The sequence below is a fragment of the Schistosoma haematobium genome, chromosome 4 (genome assembly GCF_000699445.3).
Source record: "Schistosoma haematobium chromosome 4, whole genome shotgun sequence".
Classification (NCBI taxonomy): Eukaryota; Metazoa; Platyhelminthes; class Trematoda; order Strigeidida; family Schistosomatidae; genus Schistosoma; species Schistosoma haematobium.
Genome location: NC_067199.1, coordinates 33,269,313 through 33,285,673, shown reverse-complemented (window position 1 = coordinate 33,285,673; position 16,361 = coordinate 33,269,313). Strand labels below are relative to the sequence as shown.

General features: G+C 31.4%; 1 protein-coding gene across 2 annotated transcripts in view; it reads right to left on the bottom strand.

Moving 5' to 3' along the window:
• Nucleotides 1-1,260: 1,260 nt before the first annotated feature.
• PPME1_1 (Protein phosphatase methylesterase 1) overlaps nt 1,261-16,361 on the bottom strand; it is a gene marked incomplete at its 5' end in the record, with an annotated part of 29,614 nt that continues 14,513 nt past the window's right edge. For both annotated transcript variants that reach the window (XM_012937762.3, XM_051216236.1), the window contains 4 exons: nt 1,261-3,506; nt 10,143-10,217; nt 11,825-11,889; nt 14,014-14,368. In XM_012937762.3, the coding sequence (XP_012793216.2) occupies nt 10,152-10,217; nt 11,825-11,889; nt 14,014-14,368 (486 nt within the window). In that variant the 3' untranslated portion in view covers nt 1,261-3,506; nt 10,143-10,151. The remainder of the gene's footprint in view (nt 3,507-10,142; nt 10,218-11,824; nt 11,890-14,013; nt 14,369-16,361) is intronic.

The following is a 16,361-nucleotide window of genomic DNA, read 5'->3' as shown; positions in this document are numbered from 1 at the left end:
GCTTTTAGAAATTGATCAGACTTTTATTATAACAGTTAAGTAACTCAATAGACTGGACGACAACTGAATTTTTCCAACAGCTTGCTTTTTCCATTATTATTGTGAATCATAATAATGATTTCATACTTTCGTGATATTTTCACATTACGATCAACATGGATAAAGATTCTCAAGAAGTAAACTCAATTTTTTTAACCGTCCTTCATATCTCAGTATATCTAATTTTCTTAGAATAGTTGATGGAGATAAATGAAGTATAGTTTGTTTGTAACACAGTTGGAAAGTATCGGACATACAGTAACCAGTTTAAGCATAGTTTGTTACAAGTCTGTTTTATTAGTCCGATGAAAACATTTGAAATATCACGTTTTAATGGTGAGGAAATCTCTTCCATAGGAAAGTTGACAAATTCAGTATGCACCTGACGCCTTATGTATAACTTATGGTCAACTTATCATGATAATCGCTTTGTGAAATGCCTTCAGTGCACAGCCGTCCAACCTGAAAAAATTAGGTTGCCGTTCAAATACATGTTGGAAACTGTAAATATTGATATACATGCTCTACTATGTTAGATTGAATATTTTAACACCCCAACGTTACCTACATACAGAAAAAGACAATCGTGACCCGTCAAAAAACTACGCGGAGGAAAACTTAGAATTCATGAATATTTAGGACTGTCCATGAAGACAATGTGCCCGCCAAGTGGATAACGCAGTTCGGGGAGGGCTATGACAACTACGAGAATCATGCAATACCAAGACAACTATCAACATCCTTTGTTTGCAAAACACGAATGGAATGCTGTCTTCCATGCGTTTCGGATCATTACTGATGAAACAAATCTTGGAAAAGTCTATCCAGACTGTACTAATAGAATATTTAAAGTTCAGGAATGATGAGATCCCCAGAAAGTGAAACTTCCGAGGAGTAACAGAGATTTTTCGAACAATGGGAATTTGAATGAGATAAGTGTATTATTACAAAAAGGAATTATTGAGAAAGAATAAGATTGCCACACCCTAAATTTTTTAAAAATTAATTGTACGACAGTCTACTACAGTCCTTAGTTGATTTATTGTATGTGAATCAAACTAGGTCTGTTTGCTTAGATCCTATCAAATAATTTGTAGTACCCAATCAATTTAGTTTGATTTTTTACATAAAAGGAATTGTTCAGTACAAAACTATGTATTGACATGTATACGTCAGTTGCTATGATGACTAAATTACCTAATTTTTCATTAATAAACTATAGCTCCTACAGATAAAAGCAATTATGATGACATTTTTCCATTCGATATTTTCGCGAACACCTTTGTTGTTATTTGATAGGTTGTTCTTGATAAATCTTCTGACTGAACGTTTGAATCGGTTTTCCAAGCTCTTCTAATAATTCCAGGCTAACTCCACACTACAACTTGAACACGGGAGAAAAGGCGCGTAATACGGGAAGAACGCTTTACTCCGATGTTAGCTTATGTACAGAAAATCGAGTGTATTTATAACATATCAGATTGTCTTGGACTTCTGGAAAGTTCTAGAACCCTACTAAACATAGTAGCAGGGTAAACAATAATCTAATCAGAAATGTAACACGTGACTCTTAATTTTCTAGATGTTTCTGAGAAGCTTCTAATAAATGCTGATTGAATAAAATGTTTCCCAGCGTTTTCAGGACACATGTGGGCTATTTTCGAGGAATTTTCTGGGTCTCCCCAACAGTTCTTGCGTTTAGCCTGTTAAATTTACTATGCTCCAAAATCATTGCAAATTATTCGATATGCTGACTAATTCCATTAGAAACTTGATTTCTTGAACAACAAGCTTCTTTTTTGTCTGCCTAACTTCCCTCTGTTTTCTATTGCATTGAGGATTATTGTTGAAGAGTTATGCATGTTAATTATCTAATCTATCAAGTTTACATAAATTCAGTGTATTATATTAGGAAAATATCTTAATCGTTAATAATCAGGAATCAGAGTAGGTGATCGTAAAGCATAACATTAACTCGCATTTAACAATCGAATGAAAAAAAATAAAAGCAGGAGCAACCAAACACATTATGAAATTATTGATTATCAGAAATGAACTAACAATCGCATAATTTTATTTGTTAATCACCAACACGAGAAAGAAAAAAAACACGGATTTTAATAATACAAGATGCTAATCACTAGCATTTATAGTTTTATTAACACTTCATCTTGATTGTCAGCGAGAAATATTCTTTGTAAAAATACATGAATCGAAAAGATAAGAGCAGAAGGGAGACAGAAATAATAACACTGGTAAAAACCTCGAAAAAAAAGTAGATAAGCGCACTGAATCGTATCAACAACCACATACACGTAAGAACATAAAATATACGAGAAAGAAAAGCCAAAAAGAAAAAGTTAATGTGATTGATTACCACACAGAAACAAATAATAGACTTGACAATATAAGTTATTAGCACCAGCATTTAAAATAACACAAACAACTCTGTTAAAAGAGAACTACAAGACAACAATAACCAAGATTTAAAAAACAACTTCAAGTATAGTAAGTGAATAAATAAAACAGTTAATGACAAACTGATGAACACTTTTCCCTTTGAAGATCTCTAATTTACGAAAATCAAGGAAAACTCCGAAAAAAGATAATTTTGTACAGAAAATATGATAACAACAATAACTAATTATATGCAATTCAAAATTATCCTCAGCTTAGAGTACACATTCATGAAGATAGTTTCTCCGCTCAACAAACGAAAAAACCAAAACATTCAATACGAATCTACGATGACACTGATGTTGTTACTTCAAAATGGTCAATTATTAGAGAAGACAAAACCGAAACAAGAGAGAAATAAAATGAAGTTGAGTGTTTCATTTTTTTCGAAAAAAAACAGGAAAGAAGAAGCTACACACCTATACATGAATGAACGAAGAGTTAGTCATAATGACACTTTTCGAAAATCTACAAGAATCATCATGTCAAATGAAAAATGAGAAAACAGAAGTTATCCATAAACAAATAAAAATAATCAATTGCATTTTTGAAGTTTAAAAAAATTTGATAGCAGAAGTACAATGAAACCCGTGCACACACATTAAAACATTATTAAAGTTTATATATACGCCATACATAAGTAGATATACACAAACAGATACTAATAATGGGAAGAAGTAAACAAGAAAAAAAGAACAATGAGCACTAATTATCTATTTTCTTGTTTAATCAATTAATTTTGGCATGAAATTTTGCAGTGTCATTTTGAGTAATTTCCGAAAATAAACAAACTGAATTTGAATAGTCACACTACAAAGAGGGAGAGAGAGAGAAGGTAATATAGGATTCTATAAAAGAAATTATACAAATACTATGATTAAAGCTTTATGTATACACATACACAAATACACAAACTAAGTCTAATTAGCGACCGTCCAGTCATGAAGAAAGTGTATTCGACGATATATGAAAACTGAATAGTGGAATTCCGCAATAACCTTGATATGATACTAAAAAATTTAAAGAAAAAAATCAGTAGGCATTATTCAGATTAGAAACAAAGAAAAATTTAAAATGTATAACAAATTATTTATTGAAAAAAAGAATTATCATTACACTAACACGAACTTCATAAGTATAACAACAAGGGATTGATTCCTAGTTAAGTCATGGATGCACAGTGCTAAGAAATCTCATACCAGGACAAAACGGCTCATCAATACTTCCTGGTTTATAATTCGACAAAGAGAAAAAACAAACCACCGAATTAGTTAAATTGACTACTACTAAGCTCACAGGACAGACCTCAAATCCCAAGCAAATAAATAGATTATTAAAAACAGAACCACTGGCCGAGCGAGGTTATGAATACAACAAACAATAAATTAGGATTATAATTTATAAATAAACTATTTAACCAAAATAGTATAACCATGAGTTACTTGTAACGCGACAAACTTTTAATTAATGATAAATTATTATATGTAGTTGTGCACAACGGATGATTACCAAAAGCTTCTGTGTATATCATTGTAAATAATGACACACAGGATGCAGTATTCTGTTCTACTTGAAGTAAAGAAATCGAGCATTTAGTCCAAGATAGCAAGATAATACACAGTATATAAAAAAATTAGAAAACATCATTAAACATGTACATATATGACTCAAATAAGTCTACTTTACAAATACTGATAACTACAACACTCCAAAAGGATTTAGTTAAATTGAAAATTTTTAGGAAGCTGAACATGAATCCAACTAATCACGGTCACTTTTATATCAACTAAAATTTTCAAATATCAGTAGGGACCATTAATAGAGACATCCTACTATGAAAGCGGATATTTCACTACACTGTTCATAATTACTAATTTCACATGATGATAGTATAGCATAGGTTAAATAATTACAATGTTTGCTAACAGATACCACATTATGACGAGAGAATTCGATCGTAACCTGTGGTGCATGCTACTTATGTTAAAAGATATCAGTAGTATGCAACACCAATCAGAAGTGGAATTCCTGATAGCAGAAGAATGAAAAGATCGAATTGAAGTCAACAGGAATGTAAATAGAGAAAAATCGTAATGAAAACAGGAATTAGGGATGATGAAATTTGTAGGATACAAGTGATGCAAGATGTGCAAATAATGTATTTAATACATGGTTTTCATATTCTACAAAGACACTAATTTGCATTAAACAATAAATTGGTTATCCCCACCAAGTTTGCGTTCACCACAATCCAACACCAAATTCATAATTATGATGAACAAGTATTATTTGTTTCTCTACTGTAATGATGAACACGGAGTGAAATGGATCTACAGACCAAGTTTACAGTTAAAGCATATGTTATTCCATACATACAATTACGATTCATAGAAAAATGAAGCTCTATGCGTGTATGTGACATTTTAATGAAGTGAAACCAAATACTGCTGCCACCATATATATAATTATGAACAATACTACAATAGACGGAAACTTTCTGTAAAATTCTTCTAATAAAAAAAGATATAACTGACTACTGAGTGAAAAAAATTAATCAGTAGTAAATAGGTTTGTACTATAAGGCTACCACAGCATTCCTATGTACATAACCAGACAAACAAACACACAAATACATAAGAGAAAACGAGAGACGGTTTTAAAAAAATAATGATCGAAATGGAAATCACAACTATTGAGTTTTTCTAAATAGCGTTTTGGTGTAAATGGTTATACAAAATACTAGAACATTGACAGACGGCGGTAAAAAGACACTCGATTGTTAATAACAAACACTAATTTAACGCTTAGAAATCATATTTAAATAATTAGCATGGGCAATCAGCTTGTAAACTAATTTCGGACACATGCAAACAGCAAGTCAATATATATATATATATATATATATATATAATAAAGACATGAACAACCTATGTTAATTTAATCAGACAACACACATACATGTTACTTTCACATGTATGTATGATAAGCAAACGAGGAAAATGTAGTACGTCGAATAAAAAAAACGTCGGCAGGTTCACACTACCACATTTGTTACAACATAGCACAGCGCCATACATGACACGATCTCCTCAACGTAACATTTATATACATTTATGGAACTATTTTTTTTAACTTTTAACTCAGTTATATTCACCTGACAACGAACAATAAAGAAAAACCATGAAATTTATTATTAATTGTCATTGAAAATTCTCTTTTTTAAGTGCATATATACAGTCCCTGAAGTGGGGTCAAGACATTTTGGTTTAGAGAAGTAATTTACATACTAACAGATAGGAGATCTAATAAATTCAGTGACAAAAAATCGATGAAAGTTTACCAGCTACGAAGTTGATGAATACGAATTTATGCTAAAAGTAACTAATGCAACATAGCACAGAACAAACTGAATAAAAAAAACAGTAGTTCAAACACTAAAATATACCAAAGCTCAGCTTTATTCAGTCCAGTATTGAATAGGATGAAGCGGAAGATGTTAGAATTACACGAAAGCGGCAACATATAATATAAAGAAATGGTAGATGCATCGATTACACTTCCTTGGAATTCTCAAGTAATTTATCGTTTATCGGCATACAGAAATTTTTTTGTCATCAGTAATGTTATTTTCATAGTGAACTATTTTATTGGATTTAGTTTTTCCCCTAAATTTAGCGCAAAATACATTCGACATATATATTTAAACGATTATTTTTGTAGCATTAGTATACCAAATATGCATCTATACTAAAAGACAGTTTGAATACAAAAAATAACATTAAAACTTCCTTATCTAGTGAAAGCATATATTCATCAATGAGAAACCTCTTTACATTAGACAATACAAACCGAAAAACCTGATTCAACTGAATCCTACTCTACATTATATGATTCCTGTTGGTCTTTGGAGGTCAATACACATTAACGATATATACTATCTAGCATAAAGTTAACTTTTGTTTGCCGCTTTTCCAAATGACTATCAAAGAAGTCAATCAAAAAGTATAATTCCATGCAGTCGTCGTTGAGCTTAAATTTTTTGTATATAGACTAATGATACTACTGGACTGTTCGTGCTGAACAGGAAAGTTAGCGAATGCAAGTACTAATACTGATTCACAATTTAAAAAAGTGAATCTAGTCCAGAGTAAGGTTATAAACAATGAACAAAGGAAATGATTAAAAAGGAACTGAAACTACTAAGCAAATTGAATTTATATAAAAGTAAGTAAAAATATTGCCAAGAATGTCAGTTATAATCTAATACTTAGTACTAGAATTAAGGTCCTTCGCATTATTATTGATGAATGCCTTGTTTTCTATACAAGTTCTAGTGTAGGCTTATAAAAACCTGCAATATTAATTAGTGGTATTGTAGTGCATGCCACTTATGTTAAAAGATATCAGTAGTATGCAACACCAATCAGAAGTGGAATTCCTGATAGCAGAAGAATGAAAAGATCGAATTGAAGTCAACAGGAATGTAAATAGAGAAAAATCGTAATGAAAACAGGAATTAGGGATGATGAAATTTGTAGGATACAAGTGATGCAAGATGTGCAAATAATGTATTTAATACATGGTTTTCATATTTTACAAAGACACTGTAATTTGCATTAAACAATAAATTGGTTTTCCCCACTAGACTCCTTCGTTCACAACAGTATGATTACAAGTCTTCGTAGATATATACTCACAATATCCCAATTGAATAACATGAAAACATAACACTATCTTTTGTCATGGCAAACCTATAATTCAGTGTTTTAGATTTCAGCATTCATATTACTAGTACTACTACAAACAAGTTAAATATGATTTTCCTATCATACTTAGACCTAGTAATAAAAAAATCTTGTCAACAAGAAACAACCATGTCTACGCATATATATATATATATATATATATATATATATATATATATATATATATATATATATATATATATATAGAGAGAGAGAGAGAGTTAATAAACATACTAGCGTTGGAAACAAGGAAACTTCCGAATTATGTGAATAACATCGAACAATATTCAAAACGATTTTGATATGTGGTCGACAGTCACTAGAATACGTAGAAAAATGATAACTAAGTTTAATAGTGATAATAATAAACATGAAAAAATAAACCCATCTACATATAGAAATACCCCTTACTTTAAACGAATAAAAATAGGAAGAATGAGACGGATAAACAGACAAACCGTCATCACATAAACAGCATCAAACAAAAACAAGCTACGTAACTAATAAGAGGAGAGAAGTCAAATAAGCCAAACATAATCATGTATGAATACAAAACAGGATACAGTAAAAACAAAAAACAGATATGTTCTTATTGTCAAATCGGTAAAAGTATAACATTGACGATATTGGGTGACTTGTCAGCCACTCAGAGAACGCTGCCTAGTTATAAAAGAAGTAACGATACAAAGCAATGAAATAACAGTGGGATTAGGGTGTATACTAATTACGCTGACATATATGTAGTATATAGCGGCAACCGGATGTGGAATGCCTGGTAGCAGAAAAGTGAATTGAAGAGAACAGAAAGGGAAACAGAATAATTGTCATGAGAACAGAATTGAAAGAATCATGGAGCATGTAAAAGATAACTGTAGGAAGATGTGAAAATAATGCATATTTTTCATATTTTACTAAAACTGTGTAATTTTGCATTAAACGAGAAATCAGTTATCCCCACCAAGTCTTCGTGCACCACAGAATAACTGCTTTGATGGAATAATTAACCCTCATATGTCAAATTATCCCATGTAGTAAAGAAAAAGTCATGCTTGCAAATCTACATGCATATTGGGAGTTGTGCTAGTGTTGTCACCTTATGGAGTTTTCGTCACCAACTGACACCAGTTATGACGCAAAAGGGTTAGGGTTAGGTACTAAAAGTCAAACTGAAGTTTCGAGTCAGGCTTAAAAATAAGGGTCGGGGTTTTCAACACGAACTGACATTAGCTATAATAAAAAGCTTTGCCATCTTTCTATTTACAAACTTAAGAAACTTTGGGTTGGGATTCGGAGTAAGAGTAAAAAAAAAAGGAGAATATTATCTAGCTTTATTCAACACTCTTGGTTACGCAATGAACGAAATCAAGTACTTTACCATACAATCTGCCTTAGTACAGGGTATGTTATGTAATTTAGTTCGAGCACCACCATTTCTAGTTGCATAATAGATATTTTTATAGATTTCAGGCATTTTAAGAATCAAATACTGTCAAATTTCACTTAGTTAATAATAAGATATAAGTTATTCATCGCTGCACTGTACATTTCCCTCAAAATATATGAGCCGTTATCCTTATTCTGATTGCTTAAACCAATTAGTATATTACGATTTTACCGTCAAATCTTTAAGCTATATTCTTTTCCATTTAAAAAAGAATGAAGAATATGATTCAATACTTATCGTCCATACATTATGCAATATCAACTGATGAACATTAATAATAAAAAAGAATGTAGGGAAAATGAAAAATATATACTAGAAAACAAAAAGGATATGACGTAGCTAAGAGAAGAAAGAGGTCGACATCTCTAATATTTATGTATATAATCATACACATATTTCTTAAATAGATTAAAAAAATCGAAATTAATTCAGAGACAATTTGAATTATTTCTTGATACGACGAGTACAAAGAAGAGGTCTTAATTGATTAGAAATTGAGGGAGTTAAAAACTAATTTTTCCCCAGGTCATTTTATCATGTTGATTTCGTGTTAATGTTTTGTATGTCATTTTACCACCTAAAAATAAACCTATTCTTTTTGCTAGTGGTTTTATATTTGATTTTAATCCAATCGGGGACTTACGTTAAAAATTCGTTCTCGTGAGCAACCAACACTATCACATCGCATTATTGAGTTTATTTATGAACACATGTTTTTCTTCATATTAACGGTCGGAAAGACTCGCTCACCAAATAATGAAAGCGTTCTCATCATAACTTATATGGTTTGAACTATTTGGTCAACAAAATTGACGTATATCAACAAAATAGTTCCAACCTTATTAATAATAATTTCTAGGAACAAGTTAAACTATTTACATACAGCAGGAAAACAACGTATTCAGAATAAAACGTACAATGAAAGATCAATCAAGCAATATAAAAAGCAGCACAAACGTGTATCAGTTCACGTTGCCATATTACAGCAGGAGGAAGATAAAATGTTAGAAAACAAAGTAGACAAAATGATAAAACCAAAAATAGCAGAAAATTGGATATAAAAATATTTTTTCAAGGAAACAGAATAAAAATAAGTTTCAGAGAAAGATAAAGAATAAATGAATTTTTAACATGAATACCGATTCTTAGCTGCTGAAAAATTCTAGTTAGTTAGTGGATCGGTAAAATGTTCTGAAGCTAGGTTTCTTGTTAAATGTCACTCTTCAACAAACCATACTCACGTATCTTAGCCGAAAAACCAGATCAATATCAAGGAATTACACTACTACTACTAAGTGCTCAGTCAATGTAGAACTATATTTTTAAAAAATCTCTAAGAAATCTGTTAACATAGTATCATTTGATCATTTGATAATTATTATAGAAGATAAAAAAACGGACAGATAAATTTACAATTTGAATAACAGTATTATTATTATCATTACTAAAATACCTACACTAATTGTTCACAAATCTGAACGAGCTTCAGTGAATCGGTTGCGTACTAGAAATCTAGCCAGGCATTCCGCAACCTAAATAAAACAAAAATCATTATGCTGAACTAATTGTTTTAATCGATTAGACAAGATATAAAACAACTAATTATACTGTCAACGAAATACAAAGATATACGAAACTAAAGCATTTCAATATGGTATATATATATATGAAAAATTCGATAGAACAATGCAATGGTTAAGTCTAAATTATTGGAATATATCTCCGACTGTATTTTATTAAAAAGTGAAACATAACGACTCAGACGAGACAAAAAATAAACAATTGGCTCCATTGAGATCATGAGCCGATCAATGTTAGATCACCATTGAAAACCTGGAAGCACTGGACTGCGCAAGATCGTGGATTGGTTGAAGTTAGACATTAACACCATTGACCACGAGTCAGTGATAAAACAAAGTAAATATATCAGTCACGACCCAGACAGCTTATTAGTAACGTTTTAGTACAACAGGGAGAGCCAGTTCCTTTATTATTATAGGAACATTTTGTTAACTAATGCCAGCTAGCACGAAACCTATCTCCAGAATTTCTTGTTCACCACCTCCAACTAACAAACATCAAATCATAGTACATATCATATGGAGTCCCTTAGATTGTTGGTCATATTTTAACTTGATCAATGGAATTCGATCAGTGCTAAAGGACTATACAAACACAATGTTGGCCACTACTCAGTGATAAAACCATCTAACTTAAATATAGAATTCTAAGAACTATGACTATAGTATTCCGACTTATTTGCTCCAAGGATAAGATGTTCAACACAAATACGAATGATTGGACTATGGTTGCGTATTTCATTTCAGTGTCAAACCAAGACGAAAAACGAATCTAGTTACTTTTTCTATAAAGGCATTTCAACATCTGACATGAACAATGCTCACTAGGATGTTCAGTTGCATACTTTTTGTTGTTTTAAGTGTACGTACAATATTTTTTTCGAAAAAAACAACCTTACTCCTATATTTAAACATTTTCAGATACATACTTTTATCTAAGGAAAGGGATACAAAAAACAACACAAATAAACAAAACGATACACATATAAGTGCATAAATATAATCATTAACTAAATGATAAGAAATTAGAATAGAATACAAGAGTGACACTGATATAACATTCATAGATTTGGAAAGCATCTGTCAAAATGACAATATATTTGGCTATACGAGACAAAAAGTGAACGATAGTGGATTTGTAGTTGAAAACTGAGGTAAGCTAATAAATCGACTTGTTTGGGGTGAGGTGTGATAATCCAGATAAACAGTTCACTTCACTTTCGATTTTAAAAATTAATTTTTTACAAAAAATCTACATAATACGGATCAATGTACCTAGAGTTGTGTTACAGTCAATAATACTTTATGGTTGGCTAAAACCGTGCAACCGCAGTGTAGGTAGAATTTGTGACCATGAAATAGAAAATCAGATGTATTGACTACTAGATATACAGACACCTAATGTCACAACACAAATGTCACCGGTCACTAGACAACATACATCATTATGTCAACACAAAAATAGGAAAACAATGGAAAAGCTACACAACAACTGTTATATACTTTCCAATACATCAACAAGCACCTAATGAGGAAGACAGAAAGAAACCATAACTTACTCTATCTGGAGTATCCTCTTGAACGGCATGACCAGCACGAGGGAACAGTTGAACCTGAAATTTACCTAAAAAAACCACATTGTATGAATATAAATTGTATAAAGTATACTTAAGAGATGAACCAAACAGAATTGAGAATTTGACTTAGAGTACAGATCAAATATCATGTATAACGAGTATTAGAAATACATTTCTAGACTCCTCAAAATATTTAAAGTGATAGCCAAAAATAGGTTTTTGTCACCACAGGGTAAAAATGATGGCGTTGAGTGAATTAAAAATTCAGTTCTTTCTCTGTAAATTGCATGCAACACACAAATCGACACTGTCTCTAAATTCTAACCTTAAACATCCAATACAGAAATAAGTCTTGAACTGGTGACACTACATTTCATGGACAAACTAGTCAGACAGTACCTTCTCTTATATTTTTGCATGAAATTCATTCACCCATATAACTACAGAACACTTTCGTGTTATGCCTGATGTCAGTTTGTGTTGAAAAACCTAACCCTAAATACTTAATCCTAACCAGGGACGATGTGTAGACTCTTAACAATCTGTTTGGATCTCTATAAGTGTTCGAGAATAAGTATAATCTACATTCGTATGAACGAGCTTTTATGTATTAGTTTTCTTTCGATTTACAGAAAGAGTAACGTACCTGTGGTAGATGTTAATAAATTCAAAAATTATATCAAATTTGTTTGCGCTTAGTTATATTATTGTTTTCTTCTCCACAAACTATCCATTTACAAAACAATTTTCTGAATGGTTGAGAACTGACTGGATTTATTTTTAGCTCGTTCCTATAATATACTGTCTTCATACAAACCAATCAAGAGTACACAAATTGTCTAATTTTTTTGTATTCAATGACTTCAAAATCCTTTCTAGGCACAATCGAATATGTCAAATGTAGAAAAAATAACTAAAAACCTTAATGCAGATAAGAAAAGTACTAAATACACACTGATAAATGATACAATGAATGAAATACTAGAATAAACAATGCTAGGTTTATATGGTGAAACAGTTATCTTCAAATATAGGCTAGGATAATCACCTGAGTACCAATCAGGTAATAGTCAGTACCTACCTACACGGCTCGTACAACCTGAATATCAATATTGATGACAATAATACATATCAGTAACATTATGAAGTAAATATCAATGTACTTATCAATTCATTATTTATAACTCAACCACTAATAAAAATTAGGTATATGTTCAAGAAATCAAGTAGCATTTTGTCTTTATATCCTTCCGAAAAAGATATACTGCAGCATATACATATAAACTAACAGATATGACTTTAATAAAAATATGTAAACATTTGATTTCAGATATACGTTTTATACAGTGGGATTAATTTATCATACAGGATGCTGGTTATTAGTGTGGTGCTTATTCTTCGATTTGCACTGTTCACCATATCATTATTCATAAAAAAAGAGATGATTTATGCTTATTTTAGTATTTCAGTTATAAACTTATCCATAAACTTCAGAGAATAGCTCTTTTCGTTTGAGCATCGTTTTTTAGACGACACAGAAATCTCTCATTCTGGTTTCTTTCAACTAAAATGTCTTAACTCAGAAGAACATAAACTTCTTTATCACTAAAAAAATATTAAAACTGGAATATTAATTAGTGCGGTTGATTTTTAGAAAAAAATATTATTCATGATCCTTAGCTTTAGAAATATACAAGATACAGTCAAAAGAAATTCATGACACAAAACATAAATCTTAACATTCCTTAAACAATATGGTTCATGCGTTAACTCATCAACATGCACCTAATATTTAATCAACATGAACAGAATAAATGAACGAATCGAGTAAGATGAAATGATACAAAGTGATATTAACGTTAATGTTATTAAGTATATTAATTTTATTACCTGCCCCAGCTAATCCCCAAACCTTAAGCACTAAATATGACTTGAAGCTAGAATAAGAATCTATATATCTTGTTTGTATTTTATTTTTTTTATTTTTTTAATTGAACACATAAATATTGGTACAAAGGGACACCGAATAAATATGCGCCACACAAGTCACTTGATTTGTGTGTGGGCTGTGATACTGTCTGTACTGTATTTAAATCATAATAATCATAGACAATCACTGGTGTATTTTGCTAAAATAACGACAATAATAAGACAAAAAATTTAATACAAACCTTGCATTTGTCCAATGGTTAAATCTTTATCCAATCGATCAGCATCAGCTAACAGAAGTAATTTTGGTTCAGGTATTGATAAAAATAGTTTAGACAAACCAGAAAACCATCCTTGCCAAAATGGTTGTGTTTTAATTAAATCTATTCGCCAAGTATACTGTGGACGATCCGACTGACATGTTACCAAACCAGAATGTTTTGAAATAGTAGAAGAGTCAGTAAAAGAAGGAAGTGTACTACCACTTATTGAATGAATAGATTCTCCAATAGACTGACTGGAAAATTTAGATGAATCCACCGATACATTTTCTGTATTGTATTGTAAACTGTCAGCATCATTATGACAGCTAGGAAGCTATAAAAGTATGTTTAAGCAAAACACGATCTAAACAGAATGTGACACATAACTTAATGAACAATACGCAAAGATCTGAGAAACGTTTAATAAAATCAATCGCATAGAGTCGTCTTTACCAACTAAGAGTAATAATGAAATTTAAAAACCATACCATTTTTACGAACGGAATGGCATCATACCTTCTAGCTTACAAAGAAGTCTCTAAAATAAAGAACCATAATTGTGACAAAATTTCGATCAATTCCATGACATTATAGGTAGTGTCTCGGAGACATTTCCAATAAACTAATAACCCATGTAAGACTTTTATTATACGTCTATAATATAATTTAACGTATTAAATCATAGTCCTATTGCACAACAAAGATTAAATTGTACTAAAATACTTAAAATTGATATGCACCTTAGTCTCACCGATTGATGTAGGTAAAAATGTACCTAATGTAGGTAGTTTTCGTGAATATCCCTGTTTCCTGATATCTTAAAGACAATAAGTAAGATAAATAACTTATTTAGTCCAATATATTCACAATAGAATTTTAATGATTCAGACTATTTAAGGTAAATTTGCCAGTACAATATTTTGATATTAACTTGTTGATTCATTGACTTGTTTGTCTGAATTGATGGATATTAAGTACTCCATGAATCACATAAATCACGATATGTTATGTACAAAAAACCCGCTAATTAACTGAATAAAAGTATTACGGCAGAATCCTCCATTGATTATTTTAGCTTTGCATTGTGACGGAGTTGAACTATAATAGGGGCGGCCAAACCAAAACATGGCACAAGTCCATGAAGTCACTGACAAGTGAACTGAGTCATGTTGGTAGGTGTAGACTACCTGGTTGGGATCCGCGAGATGATAGCAACCGATGGTTAGAGACCCTGAATGACATCGCTCAAAATCGTTTGCAATGGCGCAGGTGCATCCACTCTCTGTGTTCTCCCAAATTCTAATCTTCTGAATTCTTCATGTCCCTTTTTTCCTCTTTCCAAATTTATTTCACTGGATTATACTCTTTAAATAACATCTCCAAACCCTAATCTTCCCGATTACTGCTTATACTCTTATTACCTCTACCACTACGGGATTTGAATCGACAACTGCATCTCTGTGCTAATGTGGTGTGGCAACTCGAACTGATGTACGTACGTACGAAGTTCTACGTTGTTACTGACTGACTGATCGATGGTATATATAAGATTATTTCTCATCAGTTTTGAAATGGTGCTTTTCCTATAACTATAAACATAAAGGTAACCTAGACCCATCCTTCATAAAGCTATTCAATCGTTACTAAGCCTAATCTCAAGCCACTGAAGGCTTCTAAACAGGAAAACCACGGATTATTTGTTCCCTATAGTATCTATTGACGAGACAATCAATTGCAGCTGTTAGAAAGATGTGAGTAGCAATGAAATAAGTTTTAACCAATTATCGAACTCGTTATATCCAACAACGAATGAACTATTCCAACACAAATTTTCCATTGACAACGAATAGAAGCCAAAATTTTCTCAAGATGTACTATTTCTTCTTATCTTGCATATAATCTGTACAACAAGGGCCAGATGCTCCTGATAATTATAAGGAAAACTCCATCTTATGTATCAACTTAATTTTAACCATTGAAATCTCTATCAAAATGCTGACATCATTTGTTCATGTTGACACAACCCTGTTAGGAGGATAGTTCCTTTGATTAGTGAATGCTTGCGTCGATATCAGGTAGGGGCACGTTGATCGGCACATTTTCAATCAATCAGCTCTAGCGAGTGCATTGAGAAAACAATAAATTCCAGTGTTAATTCTACATAAATGCTAATGTTCGTACTACATTATTTTTTGAGATCCGAATTTCTGAGGTATACCTTCGTTCGCTACGAACCTATGTTCTGATTCGCTACTGGTCGAGTGAAGTAACGTGTCCAAAAAATATTGGGCAGTAGAAAATACAACAATCGTAAGTCATAAAAATGA